We start from the raw sequence: 23,354 nt of genomic DNA, 5'->3' as shown, positions 1-23,354 counted from the left end.
AAAACTAATTTGCACTGTAAACGTTCACCTAAAACACAATAAAAAAAATAGAAAATGCTTTTAAAAAGGTAAGATTATGATTTTTTTCAGACATACAAAAGCTGAGGGAATTAATCACCAGCAGATCTGGACTATAAGAATGTCAAAGGAAGTCCTTCAGGCAAACGGAGAATGTGGCTGGAAATGTGGGTCCTTAAAGAGGAACAAAGAGCATCAACAACGGCAAATTTAAAAGACTTTTTCTCATTTTAAAAATTTCTTGAAAAGATTAACTGTATAAAGGTAAAATAATAAATATGTATGATAGGATTTATACCATATGTAGAAGTAAAACGTAGGAAACAATAGCACAAAGGGTGAAAGGAAGAAATGTAAGACTGCAATCATAAGGTTCCTGTATGTATTACAACATTTTATAAAGTGGTGTAATGTTACTTGAAGGTAGACTATAAGCTAAAGATGTATTCCGCAAACCCTAAAACAACCACTAAAAAATAAAACAAAAGAAGGAGATATAGCTGATAAGTCAAGAGTGGAAATAAAGATGTATTCATAAAAGATCATCAGTCTAAAAGAAGGCAGATGTTTTAGTCATCTACTGCTGCTATAACAAAAATACTGCAAGTGGATGGCTTTACCAAACAGAAATTTATTTTCTCACAGTTTAGGAGGCTAGAAGTCTGAATTCAGGGTGCCGGCTCTAGGGGGAAGGCTCTCTCTCTGACAGCTCTGGAGGAAGGTCCTTGCCTCTTTGAGCTTCTGCTTCTGGGTGACCTTCATGTGACTTAGCATCTCTCTTCTTCCATCTCATAGCTTGCATTTAATCTCTTTTATATCTCAAAAGAGATTGACTCAAGATACCCCCCACACTAATCTTGCCTCATTAACATAACAAAGACAACCCATCCCCAAATGGAATTATAACCACAAGCATAGAGGTTAGGATTTATAGCACATATTTGGGGGGGGGGGGGGGGGACGACACACAATTCAATCCATAACAGCAGGAAAAGAGGGGAAAAAGAACAACAACCCAAATGGGATAGAAAACAAATAGCAAGATGATAAGTTTATAAAAAATCACATTAAATATAAGTGGTCTTGTCTTAGTCATCTATTGCTGCTATAACAGAAACACCACAAGTGGATGGCTTTAACATAGAGAAGTTTATTCTCTCACAGTCCAGAAGGTTAGAAGTCTGAATTCAGGATGCCAGCTCCAGGGGAAGCCTTTCTCTCTCTGTGGGCCATCTCTAGCGCTATCTGGCGCTGGTCTCCTGGTTCTGCTGCTGCCGGTTCTCTGCTGCTGCTGCCGTTCTGGCTTCTCTATCCATTCACAGTTTCTAAGCCGCTTCCACACTTTAGGTATCTGTTAGAGCAGCACCCCACTCTTGATACCAAATTTTGTCTTAGTCATCTAGCCAGTGCCAAAAGCCAGTGCCATCGAGTCGATTCTGACTCATAGCAACCCTATCTAGTACTGCTATAACAGAAATACCACAAGTGGATAGCTTTAACAAACAGAAATTATCTTCTCATAGTTTAGTAGGCTGGAAGTCCAAATTCTGAGCGTCCGCTCCAGGGGAAGGCTTTCTCTCTCTGTCGGCTCTAGAGGAAAGTCTTTGTGGTGCATCAGTCTTCCCTTGGTCTGGGAGCATCTCAGCACGGGAACCTCAGGTCCAAAGGACATGCTCTGCTCCCAGTGCTTCTTTCTTGGTGGTATGAGGCCCCAACTCTCTGCTAGCTTCCCTTTCCTTTCATCTCTTGAGAGATAAAAGGTAGTGCAGGCCACACCCCAGGGAAACTCCCTTTACACTGGATCAGGGAGGTGACCTGAAGAAGAGTGTTACATCCCACCCTAATCCTTTTAATCACGGCCAGAGAGTATGATTTACAACACATACAAAAATCATAAAATGGAGGACGACTACACATGGCCTAACCAAGTTAATACACACATTTTTCAGGGGACATAATTCAATCCATGACAGGTCTAAACAGCCCAATTAAAAAGGCAGACATTGTCAGATTAGATTAAAAAGAAAACAAAACAAAATAAGACTCCAGTATATGCTGTCTCCAAGAAAGTCACGTTAAATATAAAAACACTGATATGTTAAACACCAAATAGCAAAAAAAATGTTAAAAATTAAAAAATGGAAAAGGATATATACCATGCGAACTATTGAAAAAGTGTTGGAGTAGCTCTATCAACATCACACAGAGTAGATTTCAGAACACGAAATATTGGCAGGAATAAAGAGGACCTTAAATGAAGGGGATAATAAAAACGGTGTCAATTCAAGAAAACGTAACAATCTTAAATATGTATGTACCTATTTTTTTTAATAGCCCGCTTCAAAGTATATGAAGCAAAAATTCACAGAACTGAAAAGGAAAATAAATGAATCCACAATTATAATAGGAAATTTCAACACTCCTCTCTCAATAATTGATAGAACAAGTAGACAGAAAAATCAGTAGTAACAGAACACCTAATCAACCAACTTGACCTAACTGCCGTTTATAGAACACTCCATCCAATAAAAACAACACACGTACAATCTGACAAACTAATAATGGCAACAGCTTACACAGCAAACGCTTATTATGTGCCAAGTGCTTATACAAACGCTATCGTGTATAACCCTCACGACAACTCTGTGAGGTGGTACTTTTACGACGTTTACAAATGAGGAAGCTAAGGCTTGAAGAATTCAAGTAACTTGCACGATTTTGCAGTTATTTAAGTGGTAAAAGTCTGTGGATTTTAACTCCAGAGCCTGAGCTCTTTGCTGTGTTAAAACTGCCTCGAACTCTTCAAAGCAGCACAAATCCACACTGGCTCTGGAGGTATGTAAGCCAGCCGAGGTCAGGAAAATATTAACCATCCCCTTGATTGCTCTACTTGTAGCATGTTCCCCTCCCCACGAATACTTTTGTCCAAAGACAGATTCTTTTTATTTAAAAAAAGAAAAAAAGACATATTTAAAAATGTAAATGAAAGTTAAATCTATTAGGTACTTACAAGTTAGTACAAAACCCAAACCAAACCAAATCCAGTGCCATCGAGTCGATTCTGACTCATAGCAACCCTATGGGGCAGAACAGAATAGCCCCATAGAGTTTCCAAGGAGCGCCTAGTGGATTCGAACTGCCAACCCTTTGGTTCGCAGCCGTGGCACTTAATCACCATGTCGCCAGGGTTTCCAAATTACTAAAATCAACATTTGGTTGTTTCTCTCCAACCTAAGTAAAAATCAACCCCTACTAAGAGAACTAGTTTGGATTAGAGAGTAGAAAGTGAAGGAGACATAGCTCAGGTATTTGGTACACAGGAAGGAGGTGAGGTAGTTTTGAAGATCTAGCAGGTATTCAGTGCGTAAGATGAAAGAAGTAAACAGAGGAAAACAGAAAGAAATAATTTCACCTACGTTACAGTTAGTTTTGGCTAGGACATAAATGGGCACTTGGTGTTCTTCAACTTAAAGTCACCTTGTGTTCTTAATACAGAAACAAAGCCTGTATTTCAAGAACAGCCAGTTAGTCATGATTATTAAGCTTTCCATTCCCCAGTCTGAACACTCAACTTAAAAAGTCTTCCCAGCAGGACAAAATGTGCCTTTGAAATTTAATGATGGTAACAATATTTATAGCTATAGCGATCAGTCACTGAGAATTTTCTATATGCCAGACACTGTGCTTTCGTATACATTCTCATTGACCCTTAAAAATTGTGTTAGGTAAGTGGTATTATCCTTGTTTTGCAGATAAGTAAACAGGTTAGAGAGGTTGAATCACTGAGGTGCAGAAGTCACACACCTAGGAAGAAGGGCTGGAATTTGAATCCAGATCTGTTTGCTTCTCGAGTCCAAGTTCTTTCCACCCACACCATGATGTCCTCCTTATCATTACAGCCATCCACTCATTCCTATTTAAATCAACCAATGAGCATCAATAGCGCACCTACCACGCACGGTTGTCTACAAAGCAGATCAGGTGCCAAGTTAAATCTTTAATTTACAAAGTAAGCCTGTGAAAGCAAAACCTTCACCAGGCAGTTTATTTGAAGGATAATCGTAAAGAGCAACGATGACCTGAAACTGCCAATATCAAGAATATAATCATGTAGTAAGATGATTAGTCCCTTTCGAGACTAATAAAAACACATGTTATACCTCAATTGTTAAAAATTTACAAAAATATCCACATAAATTTCTCAGGTCATCTAAATAAAAGAAGTACAGCATGTCCCAATTTTTCCAATTTTGTCAATGGTTTCAAATACTCCTTACCTAAGAAAAAAGTCTGTTTTTCCTGATAGAGGATCCAATTGAGAGTCACACACTGCATTTAGTGGCTATGTATCCTTAGTGCCCTTTACTTGGAAATGTTTCTCAGCCTTTCTTTTTCATGACACTGACATTTTTAAAGAATTCCCAAACCCGCTGCCTGGGCTAAGCTGATGCCGACTCGTGGTGACTCCATGTGTTACAGAGTAGAACTGCTCCATAGGGTTTTTTGGGGTGAGATTTTCTTGGGTTTTCTGGAAAGATTCTTTCATAATCTTTATGACAGCAGATTGCCAGGCCTTTCCTCCACAGTGCTGCTGGATGGGTTCAAACCTTCAACTTTTTGGTTGGTAGCCAATCACAAACCACTTGTGCCATCCAAGGACCTTTTTTTTTCTAATAATTTTTATTGTGCTTTAAGTGAAAGTTTACAAATCAAGTCAGTCTCTCACATATAAACTTATATATACCTTACTACATACTCCCATTTACTCTCCCCCTAATGAGTCAGCCTGCTCCCTCCTTCCAGTCTCTCCTTTCGTGACCATTTTGCCAGTTTCTAACCCCCTCTACCCTCGTATCTCCTCTCCAGACAAGAGATGCCAATATAGGCTCAAGTGTCCACCTGATGCAAGCAGCTCACTCCTCATCAGCATCTCTCTCCAACCCACTGTTCAGCCCAATCCATGTCTGATGAGTTGGCTTCGGGAATGGTTCCTGTCTTGGGCCAACAGAAGGTTTGGGAACCATGACTGCTGGGATTCTTCTAGTCTCAGTCAGACCATTAAGTCTGGTCTTTTTATGAGAATTTGGGGTCTGTATCCCACTGTTCTCTTGCTCCCTCAGGGGTTCTCTGTTGTGCTCCCTGTCAGGGCAGCCATCGGTTGCGGCCGGGCACCATCTAGTTCTTCTGGTCTCAGGATGATGTAGTCTCTGGTTCATGTGGCCCTTTCTGTCTCTTGGGCTCATAATTACCTTGTGTCCTTGGTGTTCTTCATTCTCCTTTGATCCAGGTGGGTTGAGACTCATTGATGCATCTTAGATGGCCACTTGCTAGCGTTTAAGACCCCAGATGCCACACTTCAAAGTGGGATGCAGAATGCAAGAACCTTTTTTTGAAGAATATAGGCCAGTTATACTTAAAGCCCCTCAATTTGGGTTTCTCTGCTGTTTGCTCATAACTGAACTCAGGTTATGAATTTTCAGCTGAAATACTACGTAAGCGATGTTTTCTTCTCCGGGTATCAGATCTAGAAGCACGTGATGTCTGTTTTTGCCACCATTTTATAATCACTTCTCTACTGTGATAATAAGTCCTTTGTGGGAAGATCATGTGAGAGGACAACTCGTTCCTCAGGAAACTCCTTCCCTTCACTCCAGATTTCAAATCTGGATGGAATTTGTCGGAATTGAGTTTTTACTATGATGACTGCCAACAGTGACTTTCTAACTTAATCATTCCTTCTATATTAGTCAGGATTCTATGGTAAAGTAGAGCTTTCTCTTCTCCCCTATTTATTTATTAGTGGAATGGGCTCAAGGATTATTGTTTTATTTAATTAGTTATACTCCATTACTGTCCTTATTTGTTTTTATACTCAAATTGTCCGAGACTTGGCCTGTGGAAACTCCTTCAAACTAGTTTCTGGGTCCTTCTGACAAGGCCCCAACATCTGGGGGGCCTTCCTTCCCTGCTCCATCCCTGGAATCAGTCATTTCTGCAAGAAGCCCTGGTTCATTTTAGTGAGAAATAGCATTTAGAATCTAAGGTTTGGGCGGAGAGATGTGTATTTGAACTTTGAAAAAGGAAAACAGATTCCTTCATTGTCTTCAGACGAGTTAGTAAAAGAGGCACACAAAGGTTCTACTCAGGGTGGTAACACCTATTTGAACTCTAAAGGAAAAGGGCATTTTGGAATATGTGAACAATTATTTCAATTTGGCCAAACCACTGTGATTTACTCTATAAGCTACAGCTGACTCAACCTTACTTTGGAGATGAAAAACTAAAAGTAAACTTTCTGTGTCTTTATAAACAGTCAAGCTGTTCCATTTACCTTCTTTGAAGGGGCATCCAACTCTGACAGAATGTTTTCTTCAAAACCCTTAGAAGGTTATCTGCTTTGTCTGTTACCAAGATGTCCTGGCTTAAGATCGTTCTCTTAAGTTACTACTAGAAGCAAGTAAAATATCAAGAGCAAGAGCTTCAAGTATTAAGGAAGTAAGATAAAGAATGCAGAATACAAAGAGTCTATTTCTATTCTAGACCCAGTAAAATAAAATTGCAATTAGTACAAGCTAACCTACTCCATGAACAATGGCCAGCAAATAATCCAGCCTGCAGTGCAAAGCTCATCCAGCAAAGTGACATAAGCAACCTGTGAAATGAAGACCCAATAGCGCCCTCTTCTAACACGTACACATCAAGGTTTAAATACTCTGAGGTCTTGACCCCAGAAACTGCTGGGTGGGTTCAAACTGCCAACTTTTAGGTTGGTAGCCAGATAAAAAACAAACTACAGAGCAAAAAATCTGAAGCATAAATCTGTAAATACAAAAATAAAAAAGTTGAAAACTATTCAGTGTGTATGTTTTTTTAAATAAAAATCACTTGGAGTTGTTTCCTTTAAAGTACAGGGTTTGTACTGCATTATACATTTTCTTTCCATAATATAACTCTCATCTTCCATAAGATCATAAGACATGATTTACACACACACACACACACACACGCTGGGTTTCTGAGCTATACACAGACTTGAGGTAAAGGAATATAATGGAAAAAGCTTTGCACCAGGAGGAAGGAGACCTGAGCTCTAATACACCAACTCATTAAGTGATCTTATTTACACCAGTTAAATCTTCTGAGCTTTCGTATTGTCATTCGTAAAATGAGACAGAGCAGATGGCTTTATGATTTTCATCTGTTGTGATAAATACATACCATTTGACTATATATCATAATTCACAAGTTTAAGGAAATTTTCCCAAGGAGGTAAAGAATTAAACCTAAATAGGAATGAACGGCTTTGATCAGTAACCTTGAGCTCCTTACCAGCAGAGATTACTCTATCAGAAAAACAACCTGCGTTTTAGAATAGCTAACACTTACTGGAAGGAGCCCTGGTAGTGCGGTAGTTAAGCGTTCAGCTATTAACTGAAAGGTCAGTGGTTAGAACCCACCAGCTGCTCCAGGGTAGAAAGGTGTAGCAGTCTGCTTCTGTAAAGTTTACAGCCACAGAAACCCTATGGGGCAGTTCTACTCTGTCCTGTAGGGTCGTTATGAGTTGGAATCACTCAAATGGTAACAGGTAACACTCACTGGAGCCTTACTACGTGAGTCAGCCTTTGTGCTGAATTCTTTACACGCAGCAATTCGTTTAACCCCTGCCACATGCCAATGAGAGGCGTCACTGTCCCTCCCTATAGACAGGCTCAACCAGGTCAGCCTGGCCAAGGTCACACAGCAGTGCTGGGGCTCCAACCAGGAGGGACTCAAAGCCTGTGTATTTTAACCAACCTGCTGCCCTGCCTCCTAAGAGGTAAATCAGGAGCCAAATATATTCTCAATTCAGTCACTGTATAATCCTCCTTCTTGTTACAGTAGAGAGAAAATAGTTATGCCTGGCAACCAACCAAGAAACAACTCCAAATTAATCATGGGAACAAAGAGAAGACTGTTTAAAGGTGTGAATTTCCTGAAGAGAAGTGTTGGGTTTTGGTGACAGGCAGCTTTTCCTTCCAATCAAACAAAAGAGCCATAGGCACTACATCAGAAACACCAGCGAGGGTCTTAAGGGCTGATGTTATTATTCACTCTCTGCATTTTGTTGCTGTTGTTGTTGTCAGGTGCCGTCGAGTCGGTTCCGGCTCACAGCGACCCTATGCGCAACAGAACAAAACACTGCCCGGTCCTGGCCATCCTTACAATCGTTGTTATGCTTGAGCCCATTGTTACAGCCACTGTGTCAATCCACCTCGTTGAGGGCCTTCCTCTTTTCCGCTGACCCTGTACTCTGCCAAGCATGATGTCCTTCTCCAGGGACTGATCCCTCCTGACAACATGTCCAAAGTATATAAGACACAGTCTCACCATCCTTGCCTCTAAGGAGCATTCTGGCCACTGTTAGCTGCTGTCTAATCAATTCCAACTCATGGCAGAACAGAACTGCTCCATAGAGTTTTGAAGGCTGACCTTTCGGAAGCAGATCGCCAGGCCTGTCTTCCAAGGTGTCTCTGGGTGGGTTTGACCCACCAACCTCTCAGCTAGTAGTTGAGTACTTAACCGTTTGTACCACCCAGAGACTCTAGTCCCTGCATTAAGACAGACCAAAAACCTCAACACAATTACGGGGAAAGGGGGACTCCTCCCAGTGGATCTGCATTGGTTCTGGGTCTGCCCCACCGTTTCAAGTTTACTGCCTAACTCTGAGAAGTACCAACAAAGAGGCTCAGAGACTGAGCCCTAACAACAGGGACTCCTTCTTGCTTCGTGCTAGGCCATTTCAACTAGCTTGTCTGCTCACTGGTGGGACTAAGTAGTGGAATATTTGTCATTTTAGTGACACTCTTCTTGGCAGTTCTATGGCATTCTAAGGAGGATGAATAAGGTCATGTATATAGAAATTCATATACCAGAAATACCTACTCTGAGTTACTTTCATTCCTCCTAAGACCCCAAAAAGGAGCCCTTGTTGTGCAATGGTTAAACACTTGGCTGCTAACCTAAAGGTTGGCGATTCAAACCCACCCAGTGGCTCTGGGGGAGAAAGACCCAGAGCCTTGAGCCTAGGAAACTTTATGGAGCAGCTCTTCTCTGTCACATGGGGTCATTATGAGTTGAAATTGACTTGATGGCACCCAACAACAAGAGCCCAAAGTGAGGTTTTCTCTGAGTGTTCCTCGTTTCCTCAAAACACAAGTTGTCTCTCAAGCTCTCAGAGAGAAAACCTTTCTCTCAGATGATTCTGAGCCTAGAAAAAGCCGCTTCTGATAACCTATGGAGAGTGGGGATACTATACAGAGGAGAACGAACTGGGTTGAAAAAATAAAGGCATGAAAAAATAAAACACCTAAAAAGACAGTCATTTTTGTGGGAATGAATTTCATAAACAAAACTGCGTTATTTCAATTTTCTTTATTCCTTCTATAAAACAGTAAATGAGTGTCTCTAAAACAATTTTCTCCAACCAAAGACATTTTAGTTTCAGATATTATCTGATCCTCAGACTCAATTTCAGTCTCAGATCTGCTGGTCTTCTCTGAAAGGAGAGAGAAATGAGAACACTCAGCCCACTTGCTTCCCAGATCTCCAGTAGTCTGTATCTCACTCACACGCAGAAGAAACAAAAGTGTCAGAAAATTACCCTTTTTTGATCCAACCCTGGATGAAGCACTGAAGAATTTCTTCACTGTGGTAACCTTGCGGGTCTTCTCATTGGTTTTCTTTTCTTCAAACTTGGAAAATGTGAGGGACTGGGCCCCCTGGTTGCTCTGACTGCTGGCAAAAGCCTCTTCTTCCTCCCGCTGAAGCCTGTAATTCAAGAGAAGATTAAGAATGAGTTGATAATTTCTAAGTTTTTCTTGTATCTAAAGGCCATTACTCAATGGATTGAGGAGCCTTTAAAAATTTTAGAACTAGAAGCTAAATACACCAAATAGGTCTGAGGTCTCTGGTAGGGAGCTACAGTCTGAAACCGTCCTGTGTGCTACTATAGACGTCAAAGGGACATCCTCCATGGTCATGTTCACTCAGCAAACTATACTAGGATTACATGGAAGAAATAAGGCTCAGTCCTTTTCCCTAACAAGTTCAAGGTTGGAAGGGAGAAAGATGTAAGAGAATAATTACCATACGCTGCTACAGTTTCTTGTATAACTGACAGTAAAAACCCAAATCAGTAATGACATGGGAGACAGCAATTAAATCTGCTAGAGGAGGCTTGAGAAGGTTTTACAGTGGTGACATGTGAGCGACATCTAAGGAGCCCTGGTGGCACAATGGTTAAGTGCTCTGCTACTAATCGAAAGGTTGGAGGTTCAAACCCACCCAGTGGCTCTGCAGGACAAAGACTTGGCAATCTGCTCCCATAAAGATTACGGCCAAGAAAACCCTATCGGGAAGTTTTGCTCTGTCACGTGGGATCACAATGAGTTGAAATCTACAATGGCATACAATAACTTCAGCCAGGTGAAAGGGCACACCAGGAAGAGGGCAGTACAGATGTGAAGGCATGTGGTCCACTGTGAAACATGTTCAGTGTAGCCAGAGCACCGACAGTGTGATGGGCGATGATGCTGGATACACAGGAAGGCACTAGAGGTAGGCAACCTTGAAGGCAGTGATGGTTAAGGTTGTGTGTCAACTTGGCTGGGCCATAATTCTCAGTGTATGTTGCTGTTGTTGGGTGAAGTGTTCTTTATATGTCTATGAGGTTGAGTTGGCTGATAGTGGTATTTAGATCTTCTGTGTCTTTCCTGAGTTTCTTTCTAGTTATTCTGTCCTTCTCCGAGAGTGGTGTGTTAAAGTCTCCTAGTATTATTGTGGAAGTGTCTATTTCTCTTTTCAGTGCAGTTAGAGTTTGTTTTATGTATTTTGAAGTTCTGTCATTGGGTGCATATATACTTAGTATGGTTATTTCCCCTTTGGTGGACTGACCCTTTAATAATTACATAACGTCCTTCCTCGTCTTTTATGGTGGATTTTGCCTTAAAGTCTATTTTATCAGAGATTAATATTGTTATCTTGCTCTTTGTTGGTTATTGTTTGTTTGATGTATCTTTTTCCATCCTTCTAAGTTTTAGTTTATTTATGTCTTTGTGACTAAGGTGTGTCTCTTGCAGGCAGTATATCAATGGGTCTTTTTTTTTAAATCCATTCTGCCACTCTCCAACTCTTTACTGGTACATTTAGGCTGTTTACATTCAGTGTGATAATTGATATGTATGAGTTTACTGCTGTCATTTTTTTATGATTTTTTTTTTTTGTGGTGTTGAGTTTCTTCATTCTGCTTAATTTTCTGCTTTTTTTTTTTTTGGATTGTGGGTTGTCTTTTATTTCCTTCGTTGCAGTTGGTTTTGTATATACTGAGTATGATTTTCTTCTTTTATATTTTGATGAATAGGCTTGTTAATTTTCTTTGTGGTTACCCTGAAATTTACCTTTATATTCCAAAGTTTAAAGAGTAATTTATTTCTTCTCCATATGGAAGTTCTATACCTATACCCTTTACTCCCCCTTTACATGTGGAAGTGGTCGTCATTAACATATTGACATCTCTGGGTCCATTTTCCTTCTTTAAGCTTTATTTTATTTTTGAGAGTTCTTTACTGGGTTGATATCTGGCTGATGTTGTCATGTGTTTTAATCTCAGGTTGTTGTTTGGTGATGTTAGTTTTCTGTCCAAAGGACTCCCTGCAACATTTCTCGTTAAATTGGGCTGGTTTTTACAAATTCCCTTAATTTTTGTTTAGCTGGAAATGTCCTGATTTTACCATCATGTTTGAGGGATAATTTTGCTGGATATATAATTCTTGGCTGGCAGCTTTTTTCCTTCAAGGTTTTATATATGTCATCCCATTGCCTTCTTGCCTGCATGGTTTCTGCCAAGTAATCAGAGCTTATCAATGCCCCATTGTAGGTGATCTTTCGTTTTTCCTGAGCTGCTCTCAGGGTTCTTTTGTTGCCTTTGGTCTTTAAAAGTTTGATTGTGATATGTCTCAGTGTTCTTTTGGGATCTATTCTGTATAGGGTTCATTGCATTTCTTGGTGGTTATCTTCTCATATTTCATGATATTAGGGAAGCTTTCTGCCACCAAATCTTCAACAATTTGTGCTTTTTGTTGACTCTTCCCCTTCTGGGATTCAGATCATGCATAAGTTATTCCTCTTGACGGTGGTCCCACATTACTCTTAGGCTTTCTTCGTTCCTTTTTTTTGGTTGTTCCTCAAACAGATTAGCGTTAAGGGATCTGTCTTCTAGTCTACGGATCCCACCTTCTTTTGTTTCGATTCTACTCCTATGACTTTGCATTGAGTTGTCTATTTCTGAAATTTTATTGTTAAGCTTCTGGATTTCTAGTTGCTGTTTTTGTACGCTTTCCAATTGTCTATTTATTTGGTCACTTTGTTTCCTGAATTATAATGTTTTGTCTGTAATTTCCTTGGTCATGTCTGTGTTTTTCATAGTTTTGTCTGTGTTTTCCTTGATTCCTTTGAGGATCCTAAACATACGTTCTTCAAATTCCTTATCAGGAAACTCCATTACCTTTTCTTTCTCAGGGAAGATTTCTGGTTCTTTATTTCAGTCACTTGCTGGGGCCATCTTGCCCTGCTTCTTTAGGTGGTGCGCTATTGTCTGTTGTTTTTGGGTCATTAAGAGGTTATTTATTTTTTAATTGTATAATTGTTTGCTGGGTCCTGTTTCTTTGTTTTGTTTTGATGATTCCTGGCAGGTGTGGTGCTCTGGTTGCTGGACTGGCCGTGCTGTAGCACTCCCTACCGGGTGAGTGATAGGCAGGTGTAGGAGCTTGAGTCTCTGTTTACTGGTCTTGCAGGGCAGCGGAGGGTGGGATGGTCAGGCTTTGGTCCCTGTTTATCTTCGTTTGGTGGTGCAGGAGCAGGAAGCATGCTCTCCTTGCAGGCAGAGTGGTCAGTGTGGTGGGTGTGGCAGACATGTGTGCAGTTGCTCTACCTTCCCCCCCTCCTGCGTGGGGAGAGGGAGGAACAGCAGGTGGATGTTTGCTCAGTTGTGCCTTATCTACCTGTCAGGGGACGGGGAGAGGGAGGAAGGTGAAGCAGAGACATATGCATGTGCTAGGCAAGGGGAGGGAGGAAGGGGGATGCACACACAGTTTCAATTCCTCTGGCCCTGGCTCAGCAGGTTAATGGAGGCAATTGTGCCTGGTGGATGTGTGCACAGTAGTGCTGCCCCCAACTTACGCTGGGCAGGGGGAGGGAGGATGGGGCGGCAAAGGAGCGCACACACAGTCATGTCTCCTCCATTCCTCGCCAGACGGGGGAAGGAGGAGGGAGCGGCAGGCAGGCTCTCTTGCTGTCTTGCCACTGCTGCCCCCAGCTAGACCCTTAAGGGGGTGTAGGTTGTGGGTGGGCGAGCTCATGGGGGCATGACTGGTCTTACTTGTCAGATGGGCAAGGGTGGGTAGTGGATGGGGTTGGGTGGGATGGGGGGAAGAGGACAGGCTCGTATTGTGGTCCCCTAATCAGGCCAGTTGGTTGAGGTATGGGACCCTCTGCCACCTCTGATTAGGAGGATAGGGTGAGGGGGAGTGTGTCCCTCCTGCTAGGTTGCATGAGTGCTGGACATGTGTCGCACAGGTGCTGGGGCACCTCATGCCTGTTGCAGCCAGGGAGCAGAACATGTTCCCTCTTCAGTGCGAGCTGGGGGCCGCCTGGGCACTGGTTGGGTGGTAGACCTCCTGCTGACACTCTGTAGGTCCACCACCTCGTGTCTGCCACTCATCCCTGAGTTCAGGAGCCCTGGCTCCTGAGTATCTGTGGTTCTAGATCTTGGCTCCCTCCCTCCCTCCCTCTACTTCTTTCTTTATGTGTCTATAGAGTTTCTCTGTCCCTTTTGGGAAAGTCACGAAGTTGCCTTGCTGTTTTCTTTACCCGGGGTCACCGCTGGCTTTGTCCTAAGTTGGCCACGTTGGGCCAAGATGGTTGGCGGAGCTCCTCCCTTCTGTGTGACTCCTCTTTTGCTGCGTTCATTCACTTTTTCCTTCCAGGTGGTGTTTGATTCAGTTCTTAGAGCTTCTTTTTTTGATATTCAGGGTTCCCAGATTATCTGCTTCTATTTTGCTTGGTTTTGTGGGGTCTGTGGTGCAGGGGGAACGTTATGGTGCCTGTGACTAAGCCACCATCTTGGCTCTACCCAAAACAGATTTTTAAGGAAAAGTTAAATTTCTGTAATGTAAGGACAATATATACAAATCAACAGGTATTTATTAGGCATCTACTCCATGTTCATCATTGTGCCAGATGCCACACTGGGTATGTTAAAAGAATGAGGGAAATAAATGCTTGATGAAAGCTGTGTGCCAAGCCCTGTGCTAGTACATCACATATATTATCTCGCTTAATCTTCACCATGATGTACACTTACTTCCATTCTCCTATTCCAAGGAGCTTATGGTCCAAGTTACAGAACTAAGACTGACAAGCCCCAAACACAAATAATTAGAACTTAACACAAACACAAAATGAAGGTATCATTGAGTTATTAATTAAATGTTGACTGAGAAAAGAAATTTCCTCTCTCTAAATATTAAGCAAAAGACCTCTTTTAAGTGTTAAAAAGCAAAGGTGTCACTTTGAGGACTAAGGTGTGCCTGATCCAAGCCACAGTATTTTCTATTGCCTTATACGCATGCAAAAGCTGGACAATGAAAAAAGAACTGATGCATCTGAATTGTGATGCTGGTGAAGGATGGTGACTATACCATGGATTGCCAGAAGAATGAACAAATCTGTCTTGGAAGAAGTATAGCTAGAATGCTCCTTAGCAGCAAGGATGGCAAGACTTCACCTCACACGCTTTGGACATGTTATCGAGATGGACCAGTCCCTGGAGAAGGACATCATGCTTGGTAAAGCAGAGGGTCAGTGAAAACGAGAAGGACCCTCAACGAGATGGACGGACACAGTGGCTGCAACAATGGGCTTAAACATTAGCAACAATTGTGAGGATGGTGCCGGATCAGGCAGTGTTTCATTCTGTTGTGCACAAGGTCATTATGAGTTGGAATCAACTTGAGAGCATCAAACAACAATAACAACAAATATTAAGCTGACTTACAGATAACTCAGAAGAGGAAAACGCATTTTGATGATGACGTGACTATGTACCCAGCAATGTCATTCTTATGCCACCCCCAGTTAAGTCCTTTACCGCTCTGCCAGCTCCCAATCTTCCTGAATCTGCTTCTGCCTGGCTCTGTGGTATTCCTCCCTCCAGCACTTGGAGCAGAAGCCCTGCCACGCAGAGTTGCCATAGTAACCACATCCTTTCTTGCATAGGAGCTCCGACTGATCCACGTGAATTCCTCGGCGTTCAGACTTCAGGCTCATCTTCTTCCTGCTGACCAAGGGACAGACAAGGAAATGCTGAGAATGAACTCACTGTCATTCTACTCACTTATAGCAGAACAATAAAAACAAAAAAATGAGTGAGTTCGTGAAGCTACAAGTTAAAAAGAAAACAAAAAAGAGAGAAGGAAAGGAGGAAGGGAAAGACAGAAAGCAAGTGAAAGAGAGAGAAGTTTAAACATTGCCAACTCCTGGTAGAGTCATACTCAAGAAGAGACTTCCTGTTTCCTGCTCGATAGTATAAAGAACACTTCAGGAAAGGACTAACATTGCCTTCTTAGCTGCTATCAAAAAGCTCTGCGTGTTTAACCTGAGGGGTCATTCTCTTCTACTCTTCTTAGTACATTATGTTATTTGGCTCAAAAAGACAACTTGATTTCAACGATATGAAGGTGAATACTTTGTTCTGACAAAAATAACATTTACCAAGACAGTGAGGAAAGCATCAGAATAGAGGCTTTGCCAGGCCTTGGCATGGCACCGAAGGCCCTCAGCAATCCAGGACAATAATTACATACACGCTTAACGTAATTATTGAATTTCACAAAAACTGAGCACATAAACTCTACTAATAAACAAGCAGCAGAGAAGGGATTCAGCACTGGGTAAGAGCCCAAAACCCTAGTGCCCTGTCATCTCCCATCTATGCATCCCAACGCCCATCCCGGGGCACAGGAAACTTCAGTTATATCACCATTTCCCAAACAAGTCCTCCATTTTCATGCCTCAGCCTGGAATTCTTTCCTATACTTTTCTTCTGCCTTTTCAAAGATGATTTACTCTTCAAAGATATGGTATAATGAATTACTGAATATGGCCCTTTAGCCAGTCTTATAACTCCCACCAAAAGACTGGGCGGGACTATGCAAATAAGGAGCTTGAGGCCCACCAAGGGGATTGGACAGTTTGCTAATAATACAAATAAGGTGTGCCTTCTGACACCTTGTGGAGTTGTGTGTTGTAGAACTATGCAAATAAGATATATGGGACCTTAAAGAGGTGATTGGTCAGTTTTGCCATTCTGCTAGATTTAAAATGAGCCCTCCCAGAAGCAAAAAAGGGGGACCTGACTACCACCAAGAAGAAAAGCCAGGAGCAGATCATGTGCTTTGGACAGGGATCCCTCAGCTGAGACCCTCCTAGATTCAGGAGACAGGGAGACAGAGCTTAACGCTGGAGATGGCAAGATGGCGAGAATCAGTGGCAACGCAGTGACGGCAGAGGTAGCAGAACCAGGAGACCGGCAGGAGATCAGCAGGGAACAGAGCAGTGAGCTTCCCGACTCATGGAGCCGGAAGCTGAAAGCCTTTAGGTAGGAGGCTTGCTGGTGGAGTGGGGTGCCTCTAGGCACGTGGGGGAGCTAGGCTCGCAGACGCACGGAAAGGCACAGCTGAGTGCCTTTGGGCAAGAGGCTTGCTAGCAGAGTTGGGTGCCTCTGGGCATTTGTCCAAGGGGCTAGATCTGAATACCCACCGGCAAGAGAGCTGAGCGCCTTCGGGCTGAGGCTTACAGATGGAGTAGGGTGCCCCCAGGCACTTATTAGCAAAGAGAAAGAGCTTTGTAACACTTGCCTAAGCAGGACAGAGGCCAGGCCAAGGGGCCAAGGGCCAGAGAGAGGCCTGCCTGCCGGCACGGCTGAGAAAAGGCTATCCTGATCAAAAGCTGAATCCTGAATTTTAACCTGTTCCTTCCCTAATAAAGCCCATCAAAGAAGTAGAGAGTGCTGTGAGAGGGACAGTGGGTGTCAGAGCTGGTAAAAAGATTAGAGGCTGAAGGTATGTTTGGCCTCCACCTCACAGGAATCAGCCTTGGGCTGCTGATCTTGATTCTCCTTCCCCCTTGTGGAGCTAGATGAGGTCAGATGTTGTCGCTGTGTCATTTTTACAAAAGATTATTCTAAGCTTCAGTGAAACTTTCCACGAGTTCCCTCCCTCCTGAATTGACTCGGCGCCTCTATTCTCATAACACTGCTTATACTAGAACCGCTTTATTCCATTTTGTAGAAAGAACTGCTCTTGAGGGGCTCTTTTATACTTCCCACAGAACTTAGCACGGAGCTAAGGCGCTCAAATGTGTTTTGGGATAGCATATAGAGACAGGACTGCTTTGTACTCAGTCTTCATTTGGACGGTAAATAAGCTTCCCTTTAAGGTTTGATACAAGTCTGAGGATTTATGCAAGGTATAAAGTTATAAAAGTGTTTGGATAATAAGGAGAAACCTATCAAAAGGTGTCGAGGTGATTATGAAACCAGGGAAACTTTTAGCTCTGACTTTCAAGACTATCAGCAAAATAATTTGGATTTTCTGCAAAACAAAATTGTATCAGTATAGTATCCTGATAGTTGTATCCTGATAGCCCCAAAATTGTATCAGTATCAGTATCCTGATAGTTGTATCCTGATACTGATCAGGATACTACTACCATAAGAGGTTATTATAATCACAGAGGTGATGTGGTGGGAATGGAGAGGGGAGGGATGGTGATCCGCTTTGGAAGCAGGAACTGGGGGAGTTAAGAACTAACAAGACAAGGCAGGGAGGGCGAATTCTAATTAGAAAGAACTTTCGAGTTCGCAAATGTAAATACTCTTTACTGCCGCTACAAGGTTAAAATCCTCCAAGATTGGAATTTAGATCTCACACGCCAGCCATTTAAAAGTAGGAGATGAGTTTGAGGTAGAAAGTAAGAACGAGTAACTGAATTTAGCCAGACGGATAGAGTCCTAGAATGTTAAACCAAAGACACTTTAAAGGTCACGCAGATGAAGACATGGAAACTGTGAAGTTATGATTTGTTCAATCAAAAAGGTAGTAAGTGGCAGAGACATGATGGGAGCCAACACATACTAAGTCCTGGGTTAACAGTCCATCAAACTATTCTGAGTCTGAGCTTATCTTTTCACCATTATCATCCTATGGTCCTTTGTTCTCCTTCAATATGTACAAGCAAAAAGAAGTCAGCAAGTTTTTAAAAGCTGATATATAAATACTACAACATAGCTGTGTTATCATTATACAATGGACACACTTGAGGGAATCTGTCTGGCCCATGTGCCAGCATCCCCCATTTTCTTGGAGAACTGTTCCCCCAAGCCACAAAGGGAGGCTGCCAGCAGCCATGTTTGTTGAAGATGACCCCATGCCCTCTTCAGGGCTGCAGCTGACTGAATTAGAGGTGGATACGTGACCCAAACTGGGTCAGTCTCTCACTTGAAGTTTTGAAAATGGGACTAAGTCTGGGCTGTTCTCTTCAATGGTGGAGGAGTTGTGGAGTGATCATCTTCCAGCAAGTGGTGTAACTATCAGGACAGTCTGCAGAGTGAAGAGATACATACTAAGAAGCAGAAACCACTCCTGGGGGCCTCTTTTCAGCCAAGTAATAGATGGCCTTATAAAACGAGCAGTATCGTCCCAGAGGAAAATGCTCCCATAAACAACCAAATATACAAGACCAAATAGTCAACATTAACCCAAAAGCAAAGATGAGAAAGCAAGGAGGGGCAGGGAAGCTAGACAAATGGCAAAAAACAAACCCAACGGAAATAATGAGCATGCTGATGCACTGCAAAAATCGTAACCAACATCATGGAACAATTTGTACAAAACTTGTTAAATGGGAACCTAATTTGCTAGGTAAAGTTTCACCTAAAACACAATAAAATATTTTTAAAAACATATTTCCAGTAGAGCCTATTATCTGTAATCAAAGACTTTTACAGGTATCATTCTAGAGCTGGAGGAACTAAGAGGGTTGCTGTGAAAATTACTTAGCATATATTAAGAAGCTCAATAGGTATTAGAATAAAGACAAAAAACAATAGCTATGAGGAGCAGAAAGAATATCTAAAGAAATAATGTCCCCAAACTTCCCAAATTTATTGGAAGACATGAATTTACACATCTGAGAAGCTCAACAAATTCCAAGTAGGAAAAACCCAAAGAGATCCACACCAAGACACTTTATAATCAAACTGTCCAAAGACAAAGAGAGGATCTTGAAAGCAGAAAGAGAGAAGCTCCTAGTCACACACAAGGGATCCTCAGTAAGATTAACAGTGAATTTGTCGTCAGAAACCATGGAGGCCAGAAGACAGTGGGGTGACATATTTAAAGTACAAGCAACCAAAGAAAAAATAAATAAATTAGCCCAAGCCCAAGCCCAGTGCCATCGAGTCAATTCTGACTCATAGCGACCCTATGGGACAGGGTAGAACTGCCCCATAGAGTTTCCAATGAGCACCTGGTGGATTCGAACTTCCGACCCTTTGGTTAGCAGCCATAGCACTTAACCACTATGCCACCAGGGTTTCCAAATAAATTAGACTTCACCAAAATTAAAAAGTTTTGTGCATCAAAGGACTTTATCAACAAAGTGATGTGACAACCTACTGAATGTGAGAGAATATTTGGAAATCACATATCTGATAAAGGTTAAATATCCAGAATATATAAAGAACTTCTACAACTCAACAACAAAAAGACAAACACCACAACCAAAAAATGAGCAAAGGACTTGAGTAGACATTTCTCCAGAGAAGACATACGAATGGCCAATAAGCACATGAACAGATGCTCAACTGTCATTAACCATTCCAAAACCAAAAACCCATTGCTACTCAATCGATTCCATCTCACAGCAACCCTATAGGACACAGTAGTATTGCCCCATAGGGTTTCCAAGGCTGTAAATCTTTACGGAAGCAGAATGCCACATCTTTTACCAGCGGAGTGGCTGGTGGGTTCGAACCACCAATCTTTCGGTTAGCAGCCGACCACTTTAACCACTATGCCACCAGGGCTCCTCATGCAAAACAAAACCACACTGAGATACCACAACTGCTAAAATGGCTAATTTCATAAAAATGGAAAATAACAAGTGCTAACAAAGAAGTGGAGAAATTGGTAACCTCATCCACTGCTGGTGGAAATGTAAAATGGTGCAGCCTCAAAAAGTTAAATACAGACTTACCACACGACTCAGCAATTCCACTCCTAGGTATATGCCCAAAAGAACTCAAAGACTCAAAAAGACACTTGTACACCCATGTTCACAGCAGCATTATTTATGATAGCTGAAAGGGGGAAACAAGCCAAACGATCATTAACAGACGAACGGAAAAACAAAATGTGGTATATGTATAAAATGGAATATCACTCAGACATAAAAAGGAATGAAGCTCTAATACACGCCAGAATGTGGCTAATCTTGAAAACATTAAGTGAAATAAGCCAGACACAAAAGGGCAAATACTGCATTATTCTACTTACATGAAAGATCTAAAACAGGCAAATTCATAGAGACAGAAAGTAGATTTGTTTTTACCAGGGCCTGAAGGGAGCAGAGAATTGGGAGTTATAGCTTAATGGGTACAGTTTCTGCTTGAGGTGATAAAAAATTTCAAAAATAGATAGTACTGATGGTTGCACATTGTGAATGTAATTAATGCCACTAAACTTTACACTTAACAATGGTCAAAATCTCAAATTTTGTGTTATATACACCAAACTCATTGCCATTGAGTCGATTTCAACTCACAGCAACCTTATAGCACAGAGTAAACTGTCCTGTAGAGTTTCCAAGTAATGCCTGGTGGATTCGAACTGCCAACCTCTTGGTTAGCAGCTGTAGCTCTTAACCACTACGCCATGGAGTACAAAGCCCACACAATTGTCTATGTTCTTCCTTAAAGCACTGGATGCAAGCCAGACTCAGTTCAACACTACATGGATTTGAGTAGCTTCCCACTATTTTCCTTGGATAGTCCTGATTCCTATTCCTGGGTTCAGTGTCATATCTTTATAGGACACTCCTCCAAGCAACTCACCTGGGATTTACAGGAAGCGTCCAATCAACTCTAGCAAAATGACAAAATCTCCTCTGACTTCAGTTAAAAAAGAAAACTTACAGGCAAACTTTTCCAATTGTAAGAGTAAGCGGTACTCAGTATAAACAACCCGAGCTATACAAACAAATAGGAAATAAAGAAGAAAATCATTCAGAGACAGCCACTGTTAATATATGGCACATATTCTTACAGCCTTTATCACTCATCTATTCATCCAACAAATATCTATATACTGATCTACTACTATATGGCAGGCACTTGGGATACAAAGGTAAGTAAAAATACAGTCTCGGTCCTCGTGAAGCTTACTGGCTAGTATGGGTGATATGAATGCACATCTAGAAAGCCCAAAAGAAAAAAATTAAAACACTATTAACAGAGGAATTAATCAATTTTTTAAAAGTACTTTAATAAAATAATGCATGCTTAAGTGAAACAAGCTAAACGTATGTATAGGAAATCTACGGGACTCTCAAAACAGCCTAACTATAACAAGTTAGAAAATACAAAGAAATCTCTCACAATAGTATCAAAAAATAAAAATACCCAGGAAATATTTTAACGAGAAAATTATGTGATCTACATAAAAATATTGAGATTTTTTTAAAGGCTTGAATAAATGGTAAGACATACCATGATAGCAGCATGGGAAAATTAAATATTATAAAAGTGTCAAATGTCCCGAAATTTATGTTCACTACAAATAAGAAATCCACCAGACTTTTTGGAACTTGACAAAATAATTCCATATTTCCTCAGTAATATAAAGAAGGAAGAAAATGTTTTTAATTTCCTGAAAAAAAAATTAACAGCAAGGGTGCACACAACCTAGTTTAAAATATTGTGAACTTAGCAACAGAACTGACAAATCACTACAGAATAGACTGACGCCAAACTGAATCCTAATGCAATACATAAAATAATGTTAGAAGGAGAAGAATTTTCAGTAAACATTGTTGGAATAACTAAAACCCCCCAAATTAATTACAGACATATTAAAGAGTTAAAAAAAAATTTAAAGACAAACAGAAAAAACAGAAGGAACTAAAATTAAGTATTTATGAAACTTCTAAAGCAGTGAGAGCTATCTAAGGTTACAAACTGCCAGAAAAATTATGAAGGAAGTGAACAGATTTAAACACATAAATTGAAACTTTTATACAGTTTTTAAAATGCCCTATCCGTAGCCAAAATAGAAAGGCAAATAAGAAACTAGAAAAAAAAAGTAAATACAGTAAAGTAAATTTTATCACATTTAGGAATTACACTAATAAAAAGAATTTGTAAATCTCTGATAGCCACGTAGGACAAGGAGATGAGCAGACCACTAGCAAAAGCGGAATAGTTTCCTAGAAACACAAATTCTCCATCAAGAAAGTATGTGCATTTTAAGTTTTGAAATATGCTAACTGGCCTCACAGAAAGGTTTACCTATTTATGTTCCCAGCTACAGTGTATGAGAGAATCTACTTTCCCACAACCTCATGAACACTGCACATTAATCTTTAATTTTTACCAATTTGATAGGCAAAAAAAAAAAAAAAAAAAAATCATTTCTTGTTTTCATATGCACTTCCCTGATTAGGAAGGTGTGAGGTTAACTCTACCCAAAAAATTTGATCTCTGTGCTCGGTTGTGCTTGGTTCCTGAGGGATAACCTCTAAAACCTTGGAATTTCTCCATTGATTGAAGTGTTTGTGATGAAGCCTGCAGACCAGACCTAGGATTTATGCTACTGAGTGACTAAGGTAAGAGGATGGCCAGGCCAGAAAGTCCCACCTGGGGCAAGGGGCTGGGAAGGTGGACATGATTCAATCAATCATGCCTACATAATGAGGCCCAATAAAGACTCTGGACATGGAAGCTCCACAGGATTCCTCGTTGGTGAAAGACACAGACGCATTTGTGAGTGCAGTGCGTACCTTTTTGGGACACGGAAATTCCAAGTTCAGAACCCTCCCATACCTCACTCTATGCATTTCTTCATTTGTATCCTTTTTGCTATTATAAAATAATAACTGTAAGTATAGGGTTCTGTGAGTAGTTCTAGTGAATTACCAAACCCAAGGGAGTAGTAGGAGCCAGCAGGTCAGAAGCGGGGGGTGGC

At 41.3% G+C, this 23,354-nt stretch overlaps 1 protein-coding gene across 3 annotated transcripts in view; it reads right to left on the bottom strand.

The window, feature by feature from the left end:
* Positions 1–23,354, bottom strand: part of RABGEF1 (RAB guanine nucleotide exchange factor 1) — a 68,192-nt gene that overhangs the window by 27,533 nt on the left and 17,305 nt on the right. For 2 of the 3 annotated variants that reach the window (XM_049904556.1, XM_049904557.1), the window contains exons 2-3: positions 15,203–15,388; positions 9,659–9,825 (exon numbers count right to left, since the gene is read on the bottom strand). In XM_049904556.1, the coding sequence (XP_049760513.1) occupies positions 9,659–9,825; positions 15,203–15,381 (346 nt within the window). In that variant the 5' untranslated portion in view covers positions 15,382–15,388. Of the gene's footprint in view, positions 1–9,658; positions 9,826–15,202; positions 15,392–23,354 lie in introns of all 3 variants that reach the window. The other variant, XM_049904555.1, reaches the window with a different exon arrangement.

Source organism: Elephas maximus, chromosome 12 (assembly GCF_024166365.1).
Source record: "Elephas maximus indicus isolate mEleMax1 chromosome 12, mEleMax1 primary haplotype, whole genome shotgun sequence".
In the NCBI taxonomy this organism is placed as follows: Eukaryota; Metazoa; Chordata; class Mammalia; order Proboscidea; family Elephantidae; genus Elephas; species Elephas maximus.
This window is presented reverse-complemented; position numbering and strand designations above follow the sequence as displayed.